Source organism: Vulpes vulpes, chromosome 5 (genome assembly GCF_048418805.1).
Source record: "Vulpes vulpes isolate BD-2025 chromosome 5, VulVul3, whole genome shotgun sequence".
NCBI classification, from domain to species: Eukaryota; Metazoa; Chordata; class Mammalia; order Carnivora; family Canidae; genus Vulpes; species Vulpes vulpes.
In genome coordinates, this window is record NC_132784.1 from 90,184,645 (window position 1) to 90,205,128 (window position 20,484).

At 41.7% G+C, this 20,484-nt stretch overlaps 1 protein-coding gene across 2 annotated transcripts in view; it reads left to right on the forward strand.

Annotated features, from left to right (window-relative positions):
- Nucleotides 1-12,183, forward strand: part of API5 (apoptosis inhibitor 5) — a 29,147-nt gene extending 16,964 nt beyond the window's left edge. The window contains exons 10-14 of one of the 2 annotated variants that reach the window (XM_072759183.1): nucleotides 786-879; nucleotides 1,668-1,724; nucleotides 5,610-5,686; nucleotides 6,204-6,340; nucleotides 10,061-12,183. In XM_072759183.1, coding sequence (XP_072615284.1) covers nucleotides 786-879; nucleotides 1,668-1,724; nucleotides 5,610-5,686; nucleotides 6,204-6,340; nucleotides 10,061-10,143 — 448 coding nt within the window. In that variant the 3' untranslated portion in view covers nucleotides 10,144-12,183. The remainder of the gene's footprint in view (nucleotides 1-785; nucleotides 880-1,667; nucleotides 1,725-5,609; nucleotides 5,687-6,203; nucleotides 6,341-10,060) is intronic. The other variant, XM_072759184.1, reaches the window with a different exon arrangement.
- Nucleotides 12,184-20,484: the final 8,301 nt, after the last annotated feature.

Sequence of the window (20,484 nt, forward strand, 5' to 3'; positions counted from 1 at the left end):
CTTAGAGTGTTCTAGAGGAGCAACACTAGAGAAATCATACGTTATTTCCATGAACACATTTCATATTGAATCATTTTATTAACAACTTCACATCTTAAACTTTGAAATGCTTGGCCACTTGCATCGTCTGTTACCATCCTCTACTCTTTGGTAAGACAATGGTTTAATACTTGGTAAAACATTTGATCAGAAGCAGCAAGTTAAGAAATAACTCCAAAAATTAAAAAATGATGCCAGGTTATTAAGCACAGTTCCTGGAAGGCTATATACTGCCTTCACTTGAAAAAGGTATTACTTTGAAGTCTTTGAGATTTATGTGTGTTTATAATAAATTCTCCAATCTGCGGTTTGGTTTTTAACTAGACCTTGAGGGTCAAACACATCCCTTGTTAGCAGATAAATACATAGAGGTTAAAGTGACTTGTCTAAGGTCACTTGACCTTCAGTTGGCCACTGAAAGAGTAGAACCCAGGCCACCTGATTCTTATCCTTGGCTCCTGAAGTTGGTTCACTCTGACCATGCTTTGCATTTTGACATAACAAGAACAGTGTTACAAATCTTTCCCTGCCAGGTTGAGTATGGATTTACTCGCATTTTTGGTAAAGGTAAACTGCTTTTATTTCACTTATTTACATATCTCTTGTGATCATATATTGATAATTTTTAAAATTCCTTTAAAAATTATCTTTACTAGTTAAGAACATTTAGCTGTAGTAGAAGATTCTCTGTTTAAAAGCAGAGTTGACAAAGTGATTTGCTAATTAGCCAATGCTTGTTTATTTAGGCTGCAGTACTTTGCACGGGGTCTGCAGGTTTATATCCGACAACTTCGCTTGGCTCTGCAGGGTAAAACAGGCGAGGCCTTAAAAACAGAAGAGGTAAGAATACTGGGTCACATCTTATCTTATAAGGAAATTTTTTATAATAGCCAGCACATAGTACATATCCAGGCTCGATTCTTATGTTGAAATGTAACATTTGACTGTATTTGAACTGGTAATACAAGTCTTTGTTGAAGACAACAGGATGATGTTAGAAGAGTGTCTGCCTATTTATTTGCTAAGCTATATTTTTATCCTTGTTGAAATATTTCAAATATTTCCAAGTTTGTGAAGTGTTACCAAACTTAGATACATACCAGTCTTTCACTAGGCTCTCATTAGTACATTTTGTTCAAATATTTAATTGACGTTTGTGATATTTTAATTTTTACCTTTTTGAAAACCAAATACCAATTTACATTGAAAAAAAGATTAAATTGCCAATTCTGTACCAGACTATATGTGTGTTTGTGTTGGGATTTTTGCATTTCTCCGACCTCACCTGTTCTGATCAATCTTCATCCCAGTTCTAATGAGATAGTAAATTTTCATTATGTCTTCCTGTAACTTAAGCTGATGACTTTTAAAACAACCCCTATGTGAATTTGAGCTGTCCTTCACTCATTTCTTTCAGATAAATGGTGATAACACTTTAATGTTCTAACCTGTCAAGGGAACATAAAGATTATTTGCTTTCTTTGCCATCTCTACACTCATTTAGAGTCTAGAAGTGGGAATAAGCAGAAATGATCCTGAAAAAGAAGTGTAATTATTCTAGTTCTATATGGGAATGGGATATGCTTCATAAAAGTTATTGGCACTTTAATTTTGTTTTCCTTTTGCAGAACAAGATTAAAGTTGTTGCACTGAAAATAACAAATAATATTAATGTTTTAATCAAGGTAAGTGGGTTGGGGTTTTTTTGGGGGGGGGGGTTGTTTGGTTTTGGGTTTTTTTGCCTTTTTTTTTTTTTTTTTTTTTTTTTTTAGCATTCCTTTCTTACCCAGTCCTTCCAGCTACCTAGAAATTGCAAGAGGCTATCCATGTGTCTTTAGGTCTTTAATGGTACCTTTAAAGGGGAAATACCATTGTATTCCAGATGTTTGGCCTTTTAAGGCTTTATGCTTTTTACAATACCAAGTGCCATTGCTGTAGCTATCATAAAGTCATATATTTTGTTTTATTTAAAAGTTATTGCAAAAACACTGCAAACAAAAGGAGGCCTGCAGATTTTCTGTGGCCCAAAGCATTGTAGCAAAGACATTTAGACTCAGAAATTTCACTGATTGAAATTCTAGTGGTTAGTTCCTTTCAAATGGCCAGTAAAACCCTGCTTTGCTTACATTAAGGATGGACGAGCCTGTGTGACCCATGAAATGTTTCCCTGTGGTCTTTTCTGTTAACTGTCTATGTAATAAATTGAGAGCTTTCTGTACTGTAGGCTAAGGTCTTACCTTACTATTAAAGCATAATATCCTTCAGCTCTATTTACCCTCCCCAGGTATCCATTAACCCAACAAAAGACAATGGAGGGGGAGATCACAACAAAGTAACCATCATCTATTCCTAGAAGTTAACAATATTATAGCCAGGTAGAAAAAAGAAATAATATTTCTAACACCTAGAGCACAAAGCTTGACAGTAACAAAATTAGGACTAATGGTAAACCCTAACACTAATCTGGTAAAAATTAAAAACCCCATGCAATAATTACTTTTAATCAGAAGAGAAAGAAACTTTTCAGAGAATGCAACAGTGAAACAGTAAGGGGTGAGTGTCATGGAAAAAGAAGAGGTATGAATACTCTTATCTCCTGAGAAAATGTTTATAATAGAAACCATTTACTCTCTATTTTTTTTTTTCAATTTAAATTCAGTTAGTTAACATAATTGTAGTACTGGTTTCATGAGTAGAATTTAGTGACTTATTACTTACGTAAAACACCCTGTGTTCATCCCAACAAGTGCCTTTGTTTTTTTAGGTTTTATTTATTTATTTGAGTGAGAGATAGATAGCAAGAGAGAGCATGAGGGAAAGGCGGACAGAGAGAATTGGGCTCTTTGCTAAGGAAGGGCTCAATCTCAGGCCCCGGGGACCATGACCTGAGCAGAGGGAAGATGCTTAACTGAGTCATCCAGGTGCCCCCAAGTGTCTTTTTTTATGTCCATCACTCTTTTAGGTCGTCCCTCTTTTTTTCTTTTTTAAGATTTTTTTTATTTATCCATGAGAGAGACAGAGAGAGGGGCAGAGACACAGGCAGAGGGAGAAGCGGGCTCCATGCAGGGAGCCCAGCCCGATGGACGACTCGATCCCAGGACCCTGGGGTCACACCCTGAGCTGAAGGCAGACGCTCAACCACTGAGCCACCCAGGGATCCCCATAGCTCATCCATCTTAACTAGAGTCTCTTATGGTTTGCCTCCCTATTTTTTATCTTACTTTATTTTTCCTTCCCTTTCCCTGTCTCTGTTTTGTTTCCTAAATTCCACATATGTCTCCCTCCTCCTGTGTCTCTGCCTCTCTCTCTCTATCATAAATAAATAAATAAGTCTTTTTTTAAAAAAAATTTTGACATACGAATGAAATCATATTTCTTTTTCTGATTTATTTCACTTAGCATACTACATTCCAGTTCCACCCACATTGTTGCAGATGGCAAGATTTCATTCTTTTTGATGGCTGAGTAATATTCCAGTGTGTGTATATATATGTGTGTGTGTGTGTGTAGCTACATACACACACCATCTTTATCCATCATCAGTCAGTGGACATTTGAGCTCTTCCCATAATCATAGCCACCACTTATTTCAAACTTAAAAATAGTAATTTCAGACCATGAATTCATATATTAAAATGTGAGATTTTTTGAGGAATAATTTACACACGTCACTGTATACAACATGATTAGCATACATATACAGTGAAATGATTACCACAAATAGGATTATTTATTTATTTATTTATTTACTTATTTATTTATTTATTTATTTTAAAGATTTTATTTATTCATGAGAGACACAGAGAGGCAGAGACACAAGCAGAGGGAGAAGCAGGCTCCCTGCAGGGGACCCCAATGTGGGATTTGATCCTAGGTCTCCAGGATCATGCCCTGGGCCGAAGGCAGACAACTGCTGAGTCATCCAGGCATCCCAATTTTCTCATTTAGATACAGTAAAATCCCTTCCTTAATAACAGTATCATATGCTAAATCAGTACAGTTAGAAGCTTCAAGTGTTTTTGATCCAAAGGACTTTACTACTGACTAATTCCCTACCTTTATCTGGCATAATAGACTTCAGTTTCATGTAGTAGAAGGTGCTTTTTATTAGTATATTTAACTGTGGAAAGAGCAGAGTTTTTTTTGTTTGTTTTTTTTTTTTTTTTAAGATTTTATTTATTTATTCATAGAGACACAGAGAGAGAGAGAGAGAGGCAGAGACACAGGCAGAGGCAGAAGCAGGCTCCGTGCAGGGAGCCTGACGTGGGACTCGATCCTGGGTCTCCAGGATCATGCCCTGGGCTGCAGGCGGCGCTAAACCACTGAGCCGCCTGGGCTGCCCAAGAACACAGTTCAATCAAATTTTACCTGTATATAAAAATCAGAATGGGGCACCTGAGTGGCTTAGTCAGTTGGGTGTCCAACTCTTGGTTTTGGTTCAGGCCATGATCTCTGGGTCATGGGACTGAGCCCCACATGGGGATCTGCCCCCAGTGCAGAGTCTGCTCCTGCTTACTCTCTCTTCCTCTCTCTCAAATAAATAAAATCTTCAAAAAAAAAACAAAAAACAAAAACAAGGGACGCCTGGGTGGCTCAGCAGTTGAGCGTCTGCCTTCAGCTCAGGGCATGATCCCCGGGGTCCCGGGATCGAGTCCCACATCGAGCTTCCCACAGGGAGCCGGATTCTCCCTCTGCCTGTGTCTCTGCCTTTCTCTGTGTCTCTCATGAATAAATAAAATCTTTCAAAAAGAAATCAAAAACTGGTAAATGTTAGGCAAAATACTAAGAATAAATATGTTTAGACAATCCAAGTTTTGAGGATAGCATATTAGGTTATTTCATTTCTGGATTACTTTATCATTTAAATTCAGCAAACAGGGATCCCTGGGTGGCGCAGCGGTTTGGCGCCTGCCTTTGGCCCAGGGCGTGATCCTGGAGACCCGGGATCGAATCCCACATCAGGCTCCCGGTGCATGGAGCCTGCTTCTCCCTCCGCCTGTGTCTCTGCCTCTCTCTCTCTCTCTGTGACTATCATAAATAAATAAATAAATAAAATTTAAATAAATAAATAAATAAATAAATTCAGCAAACATTTGCATTACCACATACTAACATATTTAAATCTTGTGAGTTTTTTCCTTACTGGTAATTTATAGATCTTTAGGAATATGATTAGCCAGGTCTTTAGTTTTCTAATTGTGTTCAAATTTTTAACCACTTAAAAGTCTGCAAAAGCAAATGCAGATTATACCATTCTTTTTCCCTTAAAGCACCTTGGTGACTGCATCTGTGCAAAAATCTAAAAAAAAGAAAAAATTAGCTACAGTTGAAGGTGATGTACACAAAATGACATTAATGAAGTGTAATAGGTGCAATTTGTAAACATAATTGTGTTTGTTTTTTCTCTTGCAATTTTTTTTTTAGGTGAACAGGAAAGATAGATCAGAGCTTACTCTCTCCTAAAGTTTGTCTTTAAGATGTCTCCATGTTTCCTGCCCGCACCACCACTCCCTCCCTCCCTCCAATACCACCAAATATATTAAAAATCTTGTCTTATTTTGTCTTTTCAGGATCTCTTCCACATTCCTCCTTCTTATAAAAGCACAGTAACATTATCCTGGAAACCTGTACAGAAGGTTGAAATTGGGTAAGATATATTTAAAAGAGATTTAAGTATTCTAATATTCACGATTTATAAGTATGAAAACCTGAATTCAGTTGTTACATTTACTACACAAAATGGTACCTTATCAGTTAAATAATCTTAGTAAGATGTTAAAGTATGAGTATTAGAAGCATGACTTAAGATATAAGGTCTAATTGCAGTATGTATGGAATAAACTAGTGGAATACAACCCTGGAATTTTCAGGCTTGTCTGTGTTCCTATGACATAACTAGACTTCTGACAAGTTTTACAAACTCAGTCACTTGACCTTACAGTCTTTGTAGCTACATATTCCAGATTATTTTAAAGCCTTGTAAATGCCCTCTGGTATTGTCTGTATAACTAAGGCACAGTTAATTTGATAACTCAAAAGTTATTTCCTTTTTTCTGATGTGAGTATCATCTTTAGGATGTCTTTTGTGACTGATACACTAAATTACAAGTGTATTAATAGCGTCCGGTAATAGAATTTTTTTATTGCCGTTCTTACCATTGTAGGCAAAAGAGAGCCAATGAAGATACAACTTCCGGTTCACCACCCAAGAAATCTCCAGCAGGACCAAAAAGGGATGCCAGGCAGATATATAATCCTCCTAGTGGGAAATATAGCAGCAATTTGGGCAACTTTAATTATGGTGAGCGTTTCCGTTTGGGTACAAGCAATATGAGAAATTAGGCAGAAATTGTGTCATAGTTGATTTTAATAATGATCTATACTAACATATACCTCTTTCCACGGACTTTTCTGAGTTAGCTAGGGGAACTAGAGCTATTGGGGTAACAAGTTCCCCTGTTCCTATCTAACCCTCCCTGGTGGGCTCACTGACTTGAGCATGCAATACTTAAAAAAGAACTTAGAAAAATATGCCTCTTGTATTCAGAGGAAGGAACAAAACAATGGAAGTTGGCATGAAGCATCCATTCTTGGTTTTCCTTGTAACTTCAAGACAAGACATTGAGTGCATTATCCCTCGGGAGTAGATACAACTGCTGACAGATGTGGTGATCTTAATGATCCCTCTTGGACCTTATCTGCCTCCTGCTTGTCCTTCCATCTTCTTAAGTATTTCAAAAGGAGAAGGCATGGAAGTGGAATCAAATGTTTAAGAGTGTCATCTGGCAAGGAAGATGTGTCCTGTTGCAGTCTCTCCATCTTGCCCAGAGTGCAGACTCCCTCTCCGCGTTAGCCATTGGTGCCAGGAAAGCTTCCCACTAGTCCTTTCTCTCCCGCTGCTGTGGAAGAAGCAAGGTTTGGCTCATTTGACTTACACCCTCATAGATTCTTTCAAAGAAGAATGGATGAAAATATCACCAAGTCCGCTCCTTGATCCTGCTTTAAGACGACCGAGGTTAATAATACAACCACATATGCTTATGACTGGTCTTACCAGTCAGAATTAATTCTGCAGTAATTATTCTTAAAGCACATTCTGAAACACATACTCTTTATAATCATTTCCAAGGTAAAATAATCATGACATTAAAGGCTTCGTGCAAAAGCTAAATTCCTTTAATACCTGAGCAGATTATAGAAAGGCAGTTTTTAGATTGTGAAATGACCCTTCCACTCCACTCAAAGATCACTGAGTTCTTTTTACTTGTTATGTAAATATGCATTTCTTAGCCTCATTTCTTACTTGAAAAATAGGGAAACACAGAACTCTTAAAAACTTCAAGTAAAAAGGGGGGAGAGAATATCTGTGAAAACATTTTGTAAATGGAAAGGATTCTACTACTTCATTGCAACAAAGATTGTTTTCACTTGTATGATTTAATGTGGTGTCTATCAGAATTATTCTTAAAATCAACTATTTTCTCAATACTAGCCTCATTTGAGTTAAACGAAATTAGGAGCTATGGCAATACAAAGAGAATTGTGTTGTCACTTAGGCAGGTGAGTTACTCTGGAGGTTCCATGAGGATTCTGCGCTATGAAGCTCATTGCCTGCCTGGTCTTAGAATCCGGTGACATAGTGCATGTGAAAAAGAGATGAGAAAAATGCCTCAGAATTGGAGGGGAGAACATGTTTTGTGTTCTGTCATTTAATGCTTGGATTTTCTTAACCACATTTGGCACGATCATTGTAATTCCACTTTTCTGTGTCAGCCAAGCTCACGTTTTGTTTTTTCTAAAGACTGCTTGGATGGCTTTATGGTTTTTTGTTGTGTTTTTTGTTTGTTTGTTTAAGACATGTATGCTGAGGGGTTAGGAACTTGATTCTTTTTGGTTATTAGAAAACCAGGTAGTATTACTATACTGTCCTATTACAGTGAAAGAAATAGATGGTGCCGGTGTCACAGGCCTGAACTTAATCATCATGGAAGAGGAACCAGATTTTGTGTTTGATCTTTGAGTATAGGCAGGCATATATAGACTTTTTTTTCCTTATCCAGATTTATCGCTTTACTAATCAAGGTCTCTCAGTTAACTTTCTGGTGCATTTTCAATCAAAGTATTTACAAACACCTACTCATGGTTAGTTTTCCCTCCTGCATACAGAGCTGTCCAGTAAGCCAGAAGTACTAAACATGCTATGTTTTGTGACTTGTGTGCTTCATCTTTTACCTTTTTAGAATGTAAAAATAAAGTATAATTTTAACTGAAAGCAGTGGTTTTTCAAGTTAGTAATGTAAGCTTGAAACCACTGCAAAGATCCTGAAAGTGCAGAGTAAATGGTGCCTCAGGATGGAGCCCTTCAAAAAGAGTATTTGGTGACTCCCTAAACTGTAGAAATGGCCGCATCTCTTGCAGATCCAAAAGAAATAGCACAGAAAAGATAACCATATCAAACAACATGTTTTTACAGTGTGGGTAACGTACTCACTAGATATAGCTGAACAATTGAGGGTAGCTCAGTTCTGTGTATTGATTGAAAAACAATTTTAGTAGTCAGCTTCTAGGTAATAATGATATCTATAAAGATGTTAATTTGTTAAGTGGTTTGTTAAATTAACTGAAATGAAGGTTTTTATAATGAGTACAGTTGGGAGGAAATGTGCCAACATATGCATGGATGAGGCCAGGTCTTAAACAGTAAAAAGAATGCAAGTCTCACTGCCTACATACTCCCTGATGTAGTTCCTGCATCAGTTACTGGGAGCATCTTACCCTCAGACCACCTATGATTTTCTGAATATGTTCAGGGAGTAATAAATATGGTGGTTTCATTTACACGGCTTTCAAAGTGTTCAGTTTAGGAGAATGTGCCACGACATGAAAGATGACTTTGAGTCAGATCCCATTCTGTTAAACATAAATATTGGCTAAGTTGGGGAAAGGTCTAGTTAGTTTTCTAACTCAGGGTTGCTGGAGAAAGAAAAAAAAGATTAAAACATTACCCAAATAAGGTAACTATATTTCTAGCCATAATGGCAAAAAGAAAGATTGCAACATGGGCTTAATAGGAATTTTATAAGCATCCGACATTATGGATCCAAACTGGCAATCCCAGGTGGTTTTTATTGCTCCTAACAGGATTGCTACTGTGAGGAAGTTTGAAAGTTCAATGAAGAGATTTGATCTCTGGAATTAGAAATTTGAGACTCTTTGTTACGTATGATAAAAAGTCCAACCTGGCTGATAATTTTAATCAGTTTTTTTTTCCAGAAAAGAAAGACTCCTTTAAGGAATATTTCTCTGGAGCTGTAAGAGAGTAACCAATGAATGAATCAAAGACTCATTCTACTCTGTGACACAAGTGACTTAATTTTTCTGCAAAAGATACACTTAATTTACATCCGTGATCTAAACACTGTATACATAATCACCTTTCTGGCTGTACTCTGAGCAGCTGATTAAAGCAGTGAGAAAAGCTGTTGGCATTTATATCTGCATTTTTGTGAGTCCAGGTGCTTGAAATATTATGACCATAACAAATTGCCTATTCACTGCATTTGAAAAGTACGTTCTTCAGTCTAGCTTAATTTTTCAAAACTGATCATTGATAATTTAAAACATTTTGCATTTGTAGCACGATCTTTTGAAGGCCAATGGCCTTTTTGCTAATTCCATATTAAATATAAGAATTTGTTATCATTTAACTATCTTTAGTAGTGATAGGCATCAAAATAAAGAACAAAGAAATGTAGTCATAACATTTTCATCTTGAGATATCTTGGTAGTGGGATACATTTAATTGGGTACCAACTCTGAACATCTTTGACAACTTGCCGTGTGTGCTTTAGTATATACGTTGCCCTGGTTTTAGGTACAGGTTGAATTTGTAGACTAGCATAATACCAGCGCCGCTTTTATAGAGCCGACTGCTACACTCAAAGCTACGAGCTCCGTTTCTTGTTTCTGCTGTGCCATGAAGTCCTGAGCAGGACCTAAACCCTTGTTCGCTTTTTCGTAGAGCAGAGAGGAGCCTTCAGGGGAAGTAGAGGTGGCCGAGGCTGGGGAGCACGAGGAAATCGTAGTCGGGGAAGACTCTACTGAATAAGACATCGCATTCTTCAGCATTGTCATGAGCTTAATATACTTAAATTCTACTACTCATTGGATTGCCGGGGATGTCCCTTTAAAAGGACTGCTGCCTTCAGCTAAAAACTTAATGTTCTTTATACCTTTGTATGTATGATCTACTTTTGTAACAGACCATGGTTGTGTCCAAGGTAAAAACCACAGTGATATTTTTGGATGCTTTGTCCACGATCTTGACTTGTTTTTGCAATATCATCATTACTCAGACTTCATATTGTGAATCTTTTACTTTCAAACATCTTGGTAATTTGTTACTGAAAGCTATTCAAGACTAAAATGTAATGAAATTCAGTCTATTTCTGATAACTGGTAAAGATGATCAGTTGAAAGGTTACTGATTTCCTCTACCTTCCCCCCCCCCCCCCAATATATGGAGAAGAGTCATGGTCAATCATTAACATTTTATTTTCATTGTTAATTATAATAAAGCTGCTAGGCATTTTCTACCTAGTGTTATAAAAGCAAAATACCAGCTTTCTTAAAATGTAGAAATGACATTGCATTTTGAGGAGGAAGTAGGTTGCTTTGCACTGCTTACTTAACTCTTCTCCATATGTTGTGATACAAACTTTTGACTATGGGATCTATTTGAATAGAAATGTGTATGTATAATATACATACGTACATAAGCCTACGTGCATATGTGTGTGTATATATACATGCGTGCTGTGAAACTTGACTACACAACATAAATCATTTTTTTAAAATTCCTGGAACGGGTAGTCTTTGACACGGTGATGATCCTTTTGAGACTGAATCCATTATTAACTTGTTGCCTAGGTTTTCCTCCCAGTAGTGAGGGATTTTGAGTCAGTTGCACTTACATGATTATTGTTATTTAAAACTAAAAATAAACAAAGGCTGCATTTTCAAAGATAAATTTGGAGATCCCTGCTGGAGAAATACAGCCAAAATATTGAATCTGATGTACATATAGGTTTCTACAGGATGAGATAGAATAATTTAGAATTTGGGGATTTAATAACCAGGGCAACCCAGGAAAAGTGACTTGAAAACATGGTGTACCAATAAGCAAGGGATGCTCTCTCGGTTTGCTTTTGCCACTTTCAAGATTTTAACTTCTCAGGTTATTAATCAAAATTATTGTATAAGTTAGCTAATAGAACCTTTAGGTTAAAACAACAGACGGGGGTTTGTGGAGTGTTTAATGTCATGGGCATTTTTTAGTAGCCTAGGCCCTTTGCTCTGCATTCGAATGTTTCATATATTTTTGTTCCACAGTTAATCTTCCCTCCCCAAGTTTGCTATTCAAATTCAATGCCTGAATGACATTTTCTAGTAGTTTGACATATTTTTTGAGGAATAGTTTGTGATTCTAATGCAGGTGTCTTCATTACTGTTACCTCTACATTGGGGAAAAAAGTAACACCCCTTTGTTAGAATTACTGCACATGTTTATGGGGAAAATATTTTTAAAGACTAGAATGATACAAGTGAGCAAAAGAAGTTGGTCAGCTTGACTATGGAGTGGTGGCAATAATCTCTAAAACATTCCAAAAGAGTATGAGCTGAACCTAAGCTCCCTTGGAATCTGAGCAGACATAGGAACATGGAATTGCCATTTGAAAACTGTGACCAGATAGTCTGGACCTCAGAGGCATCAGCCGTGGCCTAAAGCCATTTCAAGTACAGAAACTGTATTGGGACTACAGTTATATAAATTTGAACATTAAATGTAACTTTTCCTCTATTTCTTTTTTAAAGCATATTTGTAAACTCAGAGGTGAGCAGAAGTGACTTTACTTTCTCAAGTTTGATACTGAGTTGACTGTGTTCCTTTCTTTACCACCTCATTGTTCCCTTTACCTTTCCTAAGGCAATAGTGCACAACAACTTAAGGTTATTTTTGCTTCAAAAATTTGAAAGAAAAACTTCATGCCATGAATTTTTTTCTTTTGCAAGACACCTGTTATCACCTTGTTCAAATGTAAATGTTCCCTTATGCTTTTGAAATAAATTTCCTTTTGTAATTTTGTTTTGTGTCTTGATGTGTTATGATTATGATAAGATTCCTGGATCTCCATTAAACATCGATTGCTTCTCCTGTGCCAAGCAGTGTATCAGACCATGAAAATAAAAGATGGACAAGTTATGGCTCTGCCTTCAAGGAGCTTGGTCTTGCAAATTATCTTTAATTCTTTTTGGAGATTATTTTTAAAAGCCGATACACTCTTCTGAAAAAAAAAAAAAAGGATTTGGCTATTTTTATTGAAGCAAAACATCAGATACATATTTGCCAAATCATTATGAAATAAGTAACTTCCATCTTCAAGTTAATACATAAAGCAAGTCGGAACTTCTTAATTTAACTACCAGTCTTTACTAAAAGTCTTCCTGAAGGCACCAAGAATGGGTAGGAGTGTCCTAATGCCAAAATTTAAATGGATCAGAAAAGATAATTCCCCTGGTGATTACATCCAGGCCAACAGCTTTACTGGCACATGTATGCCGAGATGGCCAAATCTCTGTGTCCGTCATTTCCTGCCTGGAGTTTCATAACGGCCTTCTAATTGATCTCCCTGCTGTTACACTTGACTCTTTTACAGCCTGTTCTAAACATGACAGCAGAGATCCACTCCTATTAAAGCTGTTCAGTGGCTCATTTCCGAATATAAATCAAAAACACTGCCATGGCCTTTCATCCCTGCCCTCAGCTGCCATCCTTCCTCCCCATCCTACTGCCCCAGTCAGTTAACTTCCTAGAGGCTAGGCAAAGACACTCCTGCCTCAGGGATTTTGACTTGTCTCTCTCCTTCAGATGCTCAAAGATCAGCTTCTCAAGGAATCTTAAATACTGCAATACCCCTTTCTGTCCTGCCAAAACTCCAAATCCCACTTAACCCTACCACATGGCCTCTAGAGCCTTTGCGAACCTCTAACACTGTACAGTTTGCTTGTAATGTTCATTCAGTCTCTCCCTGATAGAATGTAATGGGGCTCAAAGGCCACAGAGGTAAGGATTTCTGTATTTACTCACTGATAATCAGAGCTACCTAAAACAGCGCCTGCTACATAGTAAGCTTTCAATAAAAACTTAAAGGCAGTGTTTTAGACTCTGGGAATTTAGTGGTGAACAACAGAGGCAAACTCATGGGAGCTCACATCATATTGTGCAGGGCCTGATAAATAAGCCGATTTCAGAAAGGAATAGTTTGAAAACGAGCATTCTAATGTGACTTAGCATAGAAAAAAACCGGAAACATTTTGAGCTGAGACCTGGATGATGATCTGGAGCCAGCCTAGTGAAGATGTCAGGGGAAAAGCATTTGAGATGGAAGCAACAAAACCTGCAGAACACTTGGCTTTAAGAGCACCAGGCTGCACTAAAATAAAACAATAAAAATGAGGGCCAGGGGCTATCCTAAAGCTTTTAGATTCCTAGTTTCAATCGCTGGGCTCCTAAATTCCTCATCTATGATAAGGAACTACTTTCAATAACTCAGAGGGCACTGTGCTCTCTGATCCTGAAGCATGTTCCCTCTGTCTGGAAAATCAGTTACCCGCCCCCCGCCCCCCCAGTCTCCACCCCCATTCATCAAGCTAACAGATTCATCTTTCAGATCAGACTAGATTTCACTGTCCCCAGGAAGCTAGCCTTTCCTCCAAGTTGGGTACGGGACCATCCACTTGTGTGCTCCCCAGGCAACATGATCTCCCCATGTTAGGACCCTTAGGAAAAACTCAAAGCAGTTCTGTGTGAGTGGAAAACAGCAAATGAGATTGAATTCTAACAACTGTGATAGAAACTAAAACTTAGACTAATGAAATCTAATTTATCAAAAATCTAAGAAATCGTAGATACCTAGAAGTTGTACATTTACTCTCTAAAACTAATTAATACAATCACAAATAAGAAAATCCAGTAAAATTCTAGTCATAAAGACTTGATATTACAAACAAGATCTGAGACAAGGCCTCGATAGAATATTACATACAGCTCCACTTGGTATTTCTCAAGAAATAAGTAGAAAAGGAACAGAGAAGACCAAATTAAAAAGGGGAGGGGATGGTATTGCTATGAGGAAAAACTAAAATTTAGCTTGCTAATAAAGTGATGAGGTCAAAAAAGCACAAACTTACAAAAGGTTTGAATAGAATGAACTTGGATTTGTCATCAAATGAGGATATTGAAACTTGAGAGTATGTGGAAATAAAATCCAGGGGTGGGGGCAGGGATGACCATCAGCTACTTACAGAATGGATGTCACAATACAATTACCCCATAGAAACTGTCCTCCCCAAATATATTAACAGCTGCAAGGCTTTTAATAAATTAATGTATGATAAATCTGTATCAGGAAAATTCATTTGAAGCTGACCATCAGAGCAGCCCTGGTGTCACTGTGAACTAGAACCCTGGGCTGACTGGACATTTGGCCTCATCCATCTAGTCCTCATGCTGCAGACTGCTTGATCTATTTGGCAAACTATTTCTAAATGAAATTACTATATTTAGGTATCCACAGCCTCCCCTTTTGAAAATCCTGTTCACTTTGCATATAGCTATTGGGGAGATACATCTCTATAGCCCTTGCAGCCATAACTAAATTGTGTTTTAAAATTAAACATTTAAGCCACTAAAATTTAAGTTGGTTTACCAAGAAGCAAAAGATATTCAGTAAACAGATTTTTTTTTAAGATTTTATTTATTTATTCATGAGAGACACAGAGGGAGAGGCAGAGACACAGGCAGAGGGAGAAGCAGGCTCCAGACAGGAAGTCCGATGCAGGACTCAATCCCAGAACCCTGGGACCATGCCCTGAGCCAAAGGCAGACACTCAACCGCTGAGCCACCCAGGTGTCCCTCAGTAAACAGATTTTAAAACAGAATGTTAACTCTCTCAGGTATATTTATATCTTGTATTTTCTCTAAGGAATAAAATCTTATGGAGATTTTCTGCAACTTTCGGATAAAATGGCCCAAAGGAGGAAATAATCCAGAAAGTTCATTTTACCATTGTCAAATTCTTAGCTTCAAAAATTCTATACTTTATAGAGATAGTAAGTAAAAGTCAAACTAACCAAGCTTTCTGGAAGATACAAGTATATTTATATAGGAAATGCTTCCTGACATCAGATGCTAACAATATATAACTGAAAAAAGAATTAGGAGTTTACAAAGTACTACCAAAACAAACAAATATACAGGCCAAGATCTCTGATGAACATAGACATAAAAATCCTCAACATAACATTAGCAAGCTGCATTCAACAATATATTAAAAGGATCAGTCACAAAAAAAATAAATAAAATAAATAAAATAAAATAAAAGGATCAGTCACCACAATCAAGTGGGATTTATTCCAGGGATGCAAGGATAGTTCAATATTTGCAAATCAATCAATATGATACACCACATTGACAAAACAAAGGATAAAAATCAATGATCATCTCAAAAAATACAGAAAAAAGCATTTGGCAAAATTTAACTTCTGTTCATGATAAAAACTCTCACCAAACTGGGTTTACAGGGAACATACCTCAACACAATAAAGGCCATATTATGAAAAACCCACAGCTAACATCATACTCGATGGTGAAAAACTAAGAGCATATCCTGTTAAGATCAGGAACAAGACAAGCTCGTCCACTCTTACCACGTTTATTCAACATAGTACTGGAAGTCCTAGTCACAGCAATCAGACAAGAAAAAGAAATAAATGGCATCCAAATTGGTAAGGAACAAGTTAAACTGTCACTATTTGCAGATAACATGATGCTATCCATAGAAAACTTTAAAGACTCCACCAAAAAACTATTATAAGTAAAAAATGATTTCAGTAAAGTGAGGATACATAGAAGTCAATTGTGTTTCTATATGCTAATTCTGAAGTAGCAGGAAAAGAAATTAAGAAAACAATTCCACTTAAAATTACTCCAGAAAGAATAAAATACCTAGGAATAAACCTAACCAAGGAGGTAGAAGACCTGTCCTCTGAAAACTATAAAACACTTATGAAAGAAATTTAAGATAACATAAACAAATAGAAAGATATTCCACGCTCATGGACTGGAAGAACTGTTAAAATGTCTATACAATCCAAAGCAATCTACAGATTCAATGCAATCCCTATCAAAACACCAACAATCTTTTTCACAGAGCTAAAGTAATACTAAAATTTGCACAAAACCATAAAAGACCCCAAATAGCCAAAGCAATCTTAAGAAAGAACAAAGTTGGAGGTATCACCAACCCAAATTTCAAGACATACTACAAAGCTGTAATAATTAAAAACAGTATGGTACTGGCACAAAAACAGACACATAGGTCAGTGGAACAGAATAGAAAGCCCAGAAATAAACCCATTTTATCAGTATTCTTATCTCCTCTACAATAGAGGAGGCAAGAATATACAATGGGGAAAAGACAGTCTCTTCAATAATGATGTTGGGGGAAATAGCTACATGCAAAAGACTGAAACAAGACCACTTTCTAGGTATGTCTCCTAAGGCAAGAGAAACAAAAATATAGTATTGGGACTATACCGAAATTAAAAAAAAAAAACACTTTTGCACAGCAAAGGAGACCACCAACAAAATGATAAGGCTGCCTACTGAATGAGATAAGATATTTGCAAATGATGTATCTGAGGCATTAATACCCAAAATATATAAATAACTCACACAACTCAACACCAAAAAAAAACACAAGAAACAAATAATCTGATTTAAAAATGGGTAGAGGGGGACGCCTGGGTGGCTGAGTCAGTTGAGCACTCTCGGTTTCAGCTTAGGTCAGAATCTCGGAGTTGTGGGATGGAGATGCACACTGGGCTCCACACAGTAGGGGGTCAGCTTCCCCTCTCCCTCTCCCTCTGCCCCTCCCCTCCATCACATGTGCACAAAAATAAATATATTTTTTAAGTGGGCAGAGAGAGGACCCGAATAACATTAAAAAAAAAAAAAAGACATGCAGTTGACCAACAGACACACAAAAAGATGCTCACCATCACTAATCATCAGGAAAATGTAAATCAGAACCATGATGAAAGATCACCTTATACCTGCCAGAAGACTAGCTGTACCTTATAATAGATCTGGAAAGGGAAAGCAAGGAAAGGATTTCAGGCCGGGAACAGGATGAGCAGAAGCACTGCTATGTGGTAGTGTGCAATGCCTAGAACAGTTCAGTAAGACTAATGGGGCAGAATTTGGCAGCCAGGACCCGAGGCAGTCGGAATTCTATGGTGACCACCAGTGATCCTTGTCCTCATAAAATCTCCTCCCTTGAATGTGGCCAGAACATGTGAACATTACATCATGCCTGTGATACATCATGATACACAGCAAGAAGGGATTTTTGCAGACATCATGAAGGTTAACAAATTAGCTGATTTTGGGTTAATCAAAAGTGAGATTATTCAGATAGATCTTATCTAATCACATGAGCCCTTTAAATCTGAGCCTAGAGGGATGCCTGGGTGGCTCAGTGGTGGAGCATCTGCCTGTGGCCCAGGGCGTGATCCTGGAGACCAGGATCCAGTCCCGCATCCGGCTCCCTGCATGGAGCCTGCTTCTCCCTCTGCCTGTGTCTCTGCCTTTCTCTGTGTCTCTCTGAATAAATAAAATCTTTAAATAAATAAAATCTATAAATCAATCAATCAGTCAGAGCCCAGAGATCAAAAATGGAGGAAGACAAAGAGTCGCAGTGGGGATTTTCGCGCTTCCCTTGAGGGACTAACTGCCAAGATGAGAAGGCCACTGTAGCAAGGAATGGTGGGCGGCCCTGGAGTCAGCAGCCAGCAAGGGAACTGGGCACACCGGGCACACCGGCAAAGGGCTGACTTTGAGAGCCTGAAGGAGGCGCCCAGCCTTACATGATCCCTGGGGGACACGGAGTCCGCAGGAGACCGCTGGTCTGGTCCACAGCAGGACACTAGTGCAGCATCCCCGCAGCGGGGCCCCAGGCAGGGAAAGCAGGCGCGCGTGGCCGTGAAATCTACGGCGGCGGCCGTGATCCCGCCGCGTCCCAGCCTTACACCCCTGCGTGTCCGAGAAACTGCCGAGGGGGCACGTTTGTGATGTCGGGGCTTCTCGGATTCCTCACCCCCTCCAGCCATGCTCAGGCTCCAGGGTCAGCTGGGCCGGAGGTCAGCCCCGCATTAGCTACAGGGTCTCAGCTCAGTTCCCGGGTTGGCGGCGCTGCTGCGGGTGAAATCACTGAACACACGTAGTGAACGACGGTGCCTCGACTCTGCAGCGTCAGACAGGTAAGGGGACTGACGTCTAGGCCTTCAGGTAAGGCGCTGAGAGCTAGGACACTGACTCCCCACGTCTGTGTTCCAGAATTCGGGGTCGCTTCCTACTGCCCGTGCCTAGACGCTCAGGTACCCCATACAAGGAACTCTTGGCGCTAGTCCCCCTTTCACCTGTATGGCTCCCTGTCTGTCGCCCGCAGGGTCCCCCACCCCTGGGCCCCAGCCCCCCACTCCAAGCCCTCCCCAGGCAGCTGCTCTCTGCTGCGCCTGCACCCTTCCGCACCCATCACCGGTATTTCGGCCGCCCAGTGTCCCCCTAGGCCCCCTAGGCCCCCCAGATCGCCCCAGTTCCCCCCAGTGTCCCCCCAGGTTCTCCAGGTCACCCCAGGGCCCCCCAGTGTCTCCCCAGGTCCCCCCAGGTTCCCCCCAGAGCCCCCACCCAGTGTCCCCCTGCGCCCCCCAGGTCCCACCCAGTGTCCCCCCACTGCCCCCAGGTCCCACCCAGTGTCCTCCCAGGTCCCACCCAGTGTCCCCCCAGACCTCCCCCAGGGTCTCTCCAGGTCCCACCCAGTGTCCCCCCAGGTCCCACCCAGTGTCCCCCCAAGGTCCCCCAGGTCCCACCCAGTGTCCCCCCAGGGTGCCCCCAGGTCCCACCCAGTGTCCCCCCACTGCCCCCAGGTCCTCCCCAGGTCCCCCCCAGTGTGCCCCCAGGGCCCCCCCGGGTCCCACCCAGTGTCCCCCCAGGGCCCACCCAGTGTCCCCCCACTGCCTCCAGGGCCCACCCAGTGTCCCCCCAGTGCCCCCTCAGGTCCCACCCAGGGCGCCCCAGGCCCCCCCGCCCCCGGACTGCACGCTGCCCGGAGGCTGCACTTCCCCACCCGCCGCCGAGCAGGGCTCTAGACGCCAAGAGCGGGTAAGACAAGAATGTCCGTGGCTTCCATCCTCTAAGAGAAGCTACTTTCAAATAAAAGACCAAACGCGAAGAGCAGCGCTGCGGCCCCTGCTTCCGCGGGAGGCGGCGAGGCTGGGGCACCGGCGGGCGCCTCGGGGCGCGGACAGCGGCGGGGTCCGCACACCCGGAGGCGGGGAGCCCGAGGAAGTGCTGCCCCGGAAGGCACTCCGCCGGGAGCGGGAGGGGGGCCCAGGTGCGCGCTTCTGTCGGTCTTTTCTTTTCTTTTAACGATTTTATTGACTTCTAAGACACAGAGGCTCAGGCGGAGGGGAAGCAGGCTCCCCGCGGGGCCCGCGGCGGGGGCGCATCCCAGGACCCCGGGGTCGCCTCTGCACATGCACATGCCCCAGAATGTGCATTCCTAAGTCCGCCCGGCGGTGCCAAGGCCGCGGCTCCGCCGACCTCGCCCGGCCCCGCGACCCCCGGGCCTGCGCGGGACACCGACAGCGGGGAGGAGGGCAGCCCAGGAACGTGTGCGGCTCTCGGGCTGCACGACGGCTGCCCTGCACGCGACAGGTCACCGCGTACGCCTCACCTCGCTGTGGTTCCCCATCCATCCCCCCCCACACACACACACCCCGCGGCGGCGGCGGCGGCGGCCTCCAGCGCCCCCGGCAGCCTCCAGCGCCCCCGGGACCCCGCCCCCAGCGCCCTCGAGACCCCGCCCCCCGCGCGCCCTGGCCCCGCCCCCCGCACCTCCCGGACCCCGCCCGCCGCGATCGCCCCCGAGGCCCCGCCCACCTCGCGCCCTGGCCCCGCCTACCGCACCTCCCGGACCCCGCCCACTGCGCCCCAGGGACCCCGCCCGCCGCGATCGGCCCCCGAGGCCCCGCCCCCCGCGACCCCTGGCCCCGCCCCCCGCGACCCCTGGACCGCCCCGCCCCCCGCGACCCCCGGACCCCGCCCCCCCGGAGGGACGCCCGCTCCACCGCCCGGGTCGGCGCCCAGCCCTTCCCCGAGCGCTTCCTTCTCGGCTGCAGGACAGCGCCGGAAATAGCAGTGAGATAAAAGGGGAGCCTCGGTTTTATTAAGCGCGCATACAGGCCCGCCTGGCCCCGCACACAGAAGCGCTCTTTCCGGCGGGGGCTCCCCCCACCCCAGCCCCCTCGGGCTCCCACGCCGT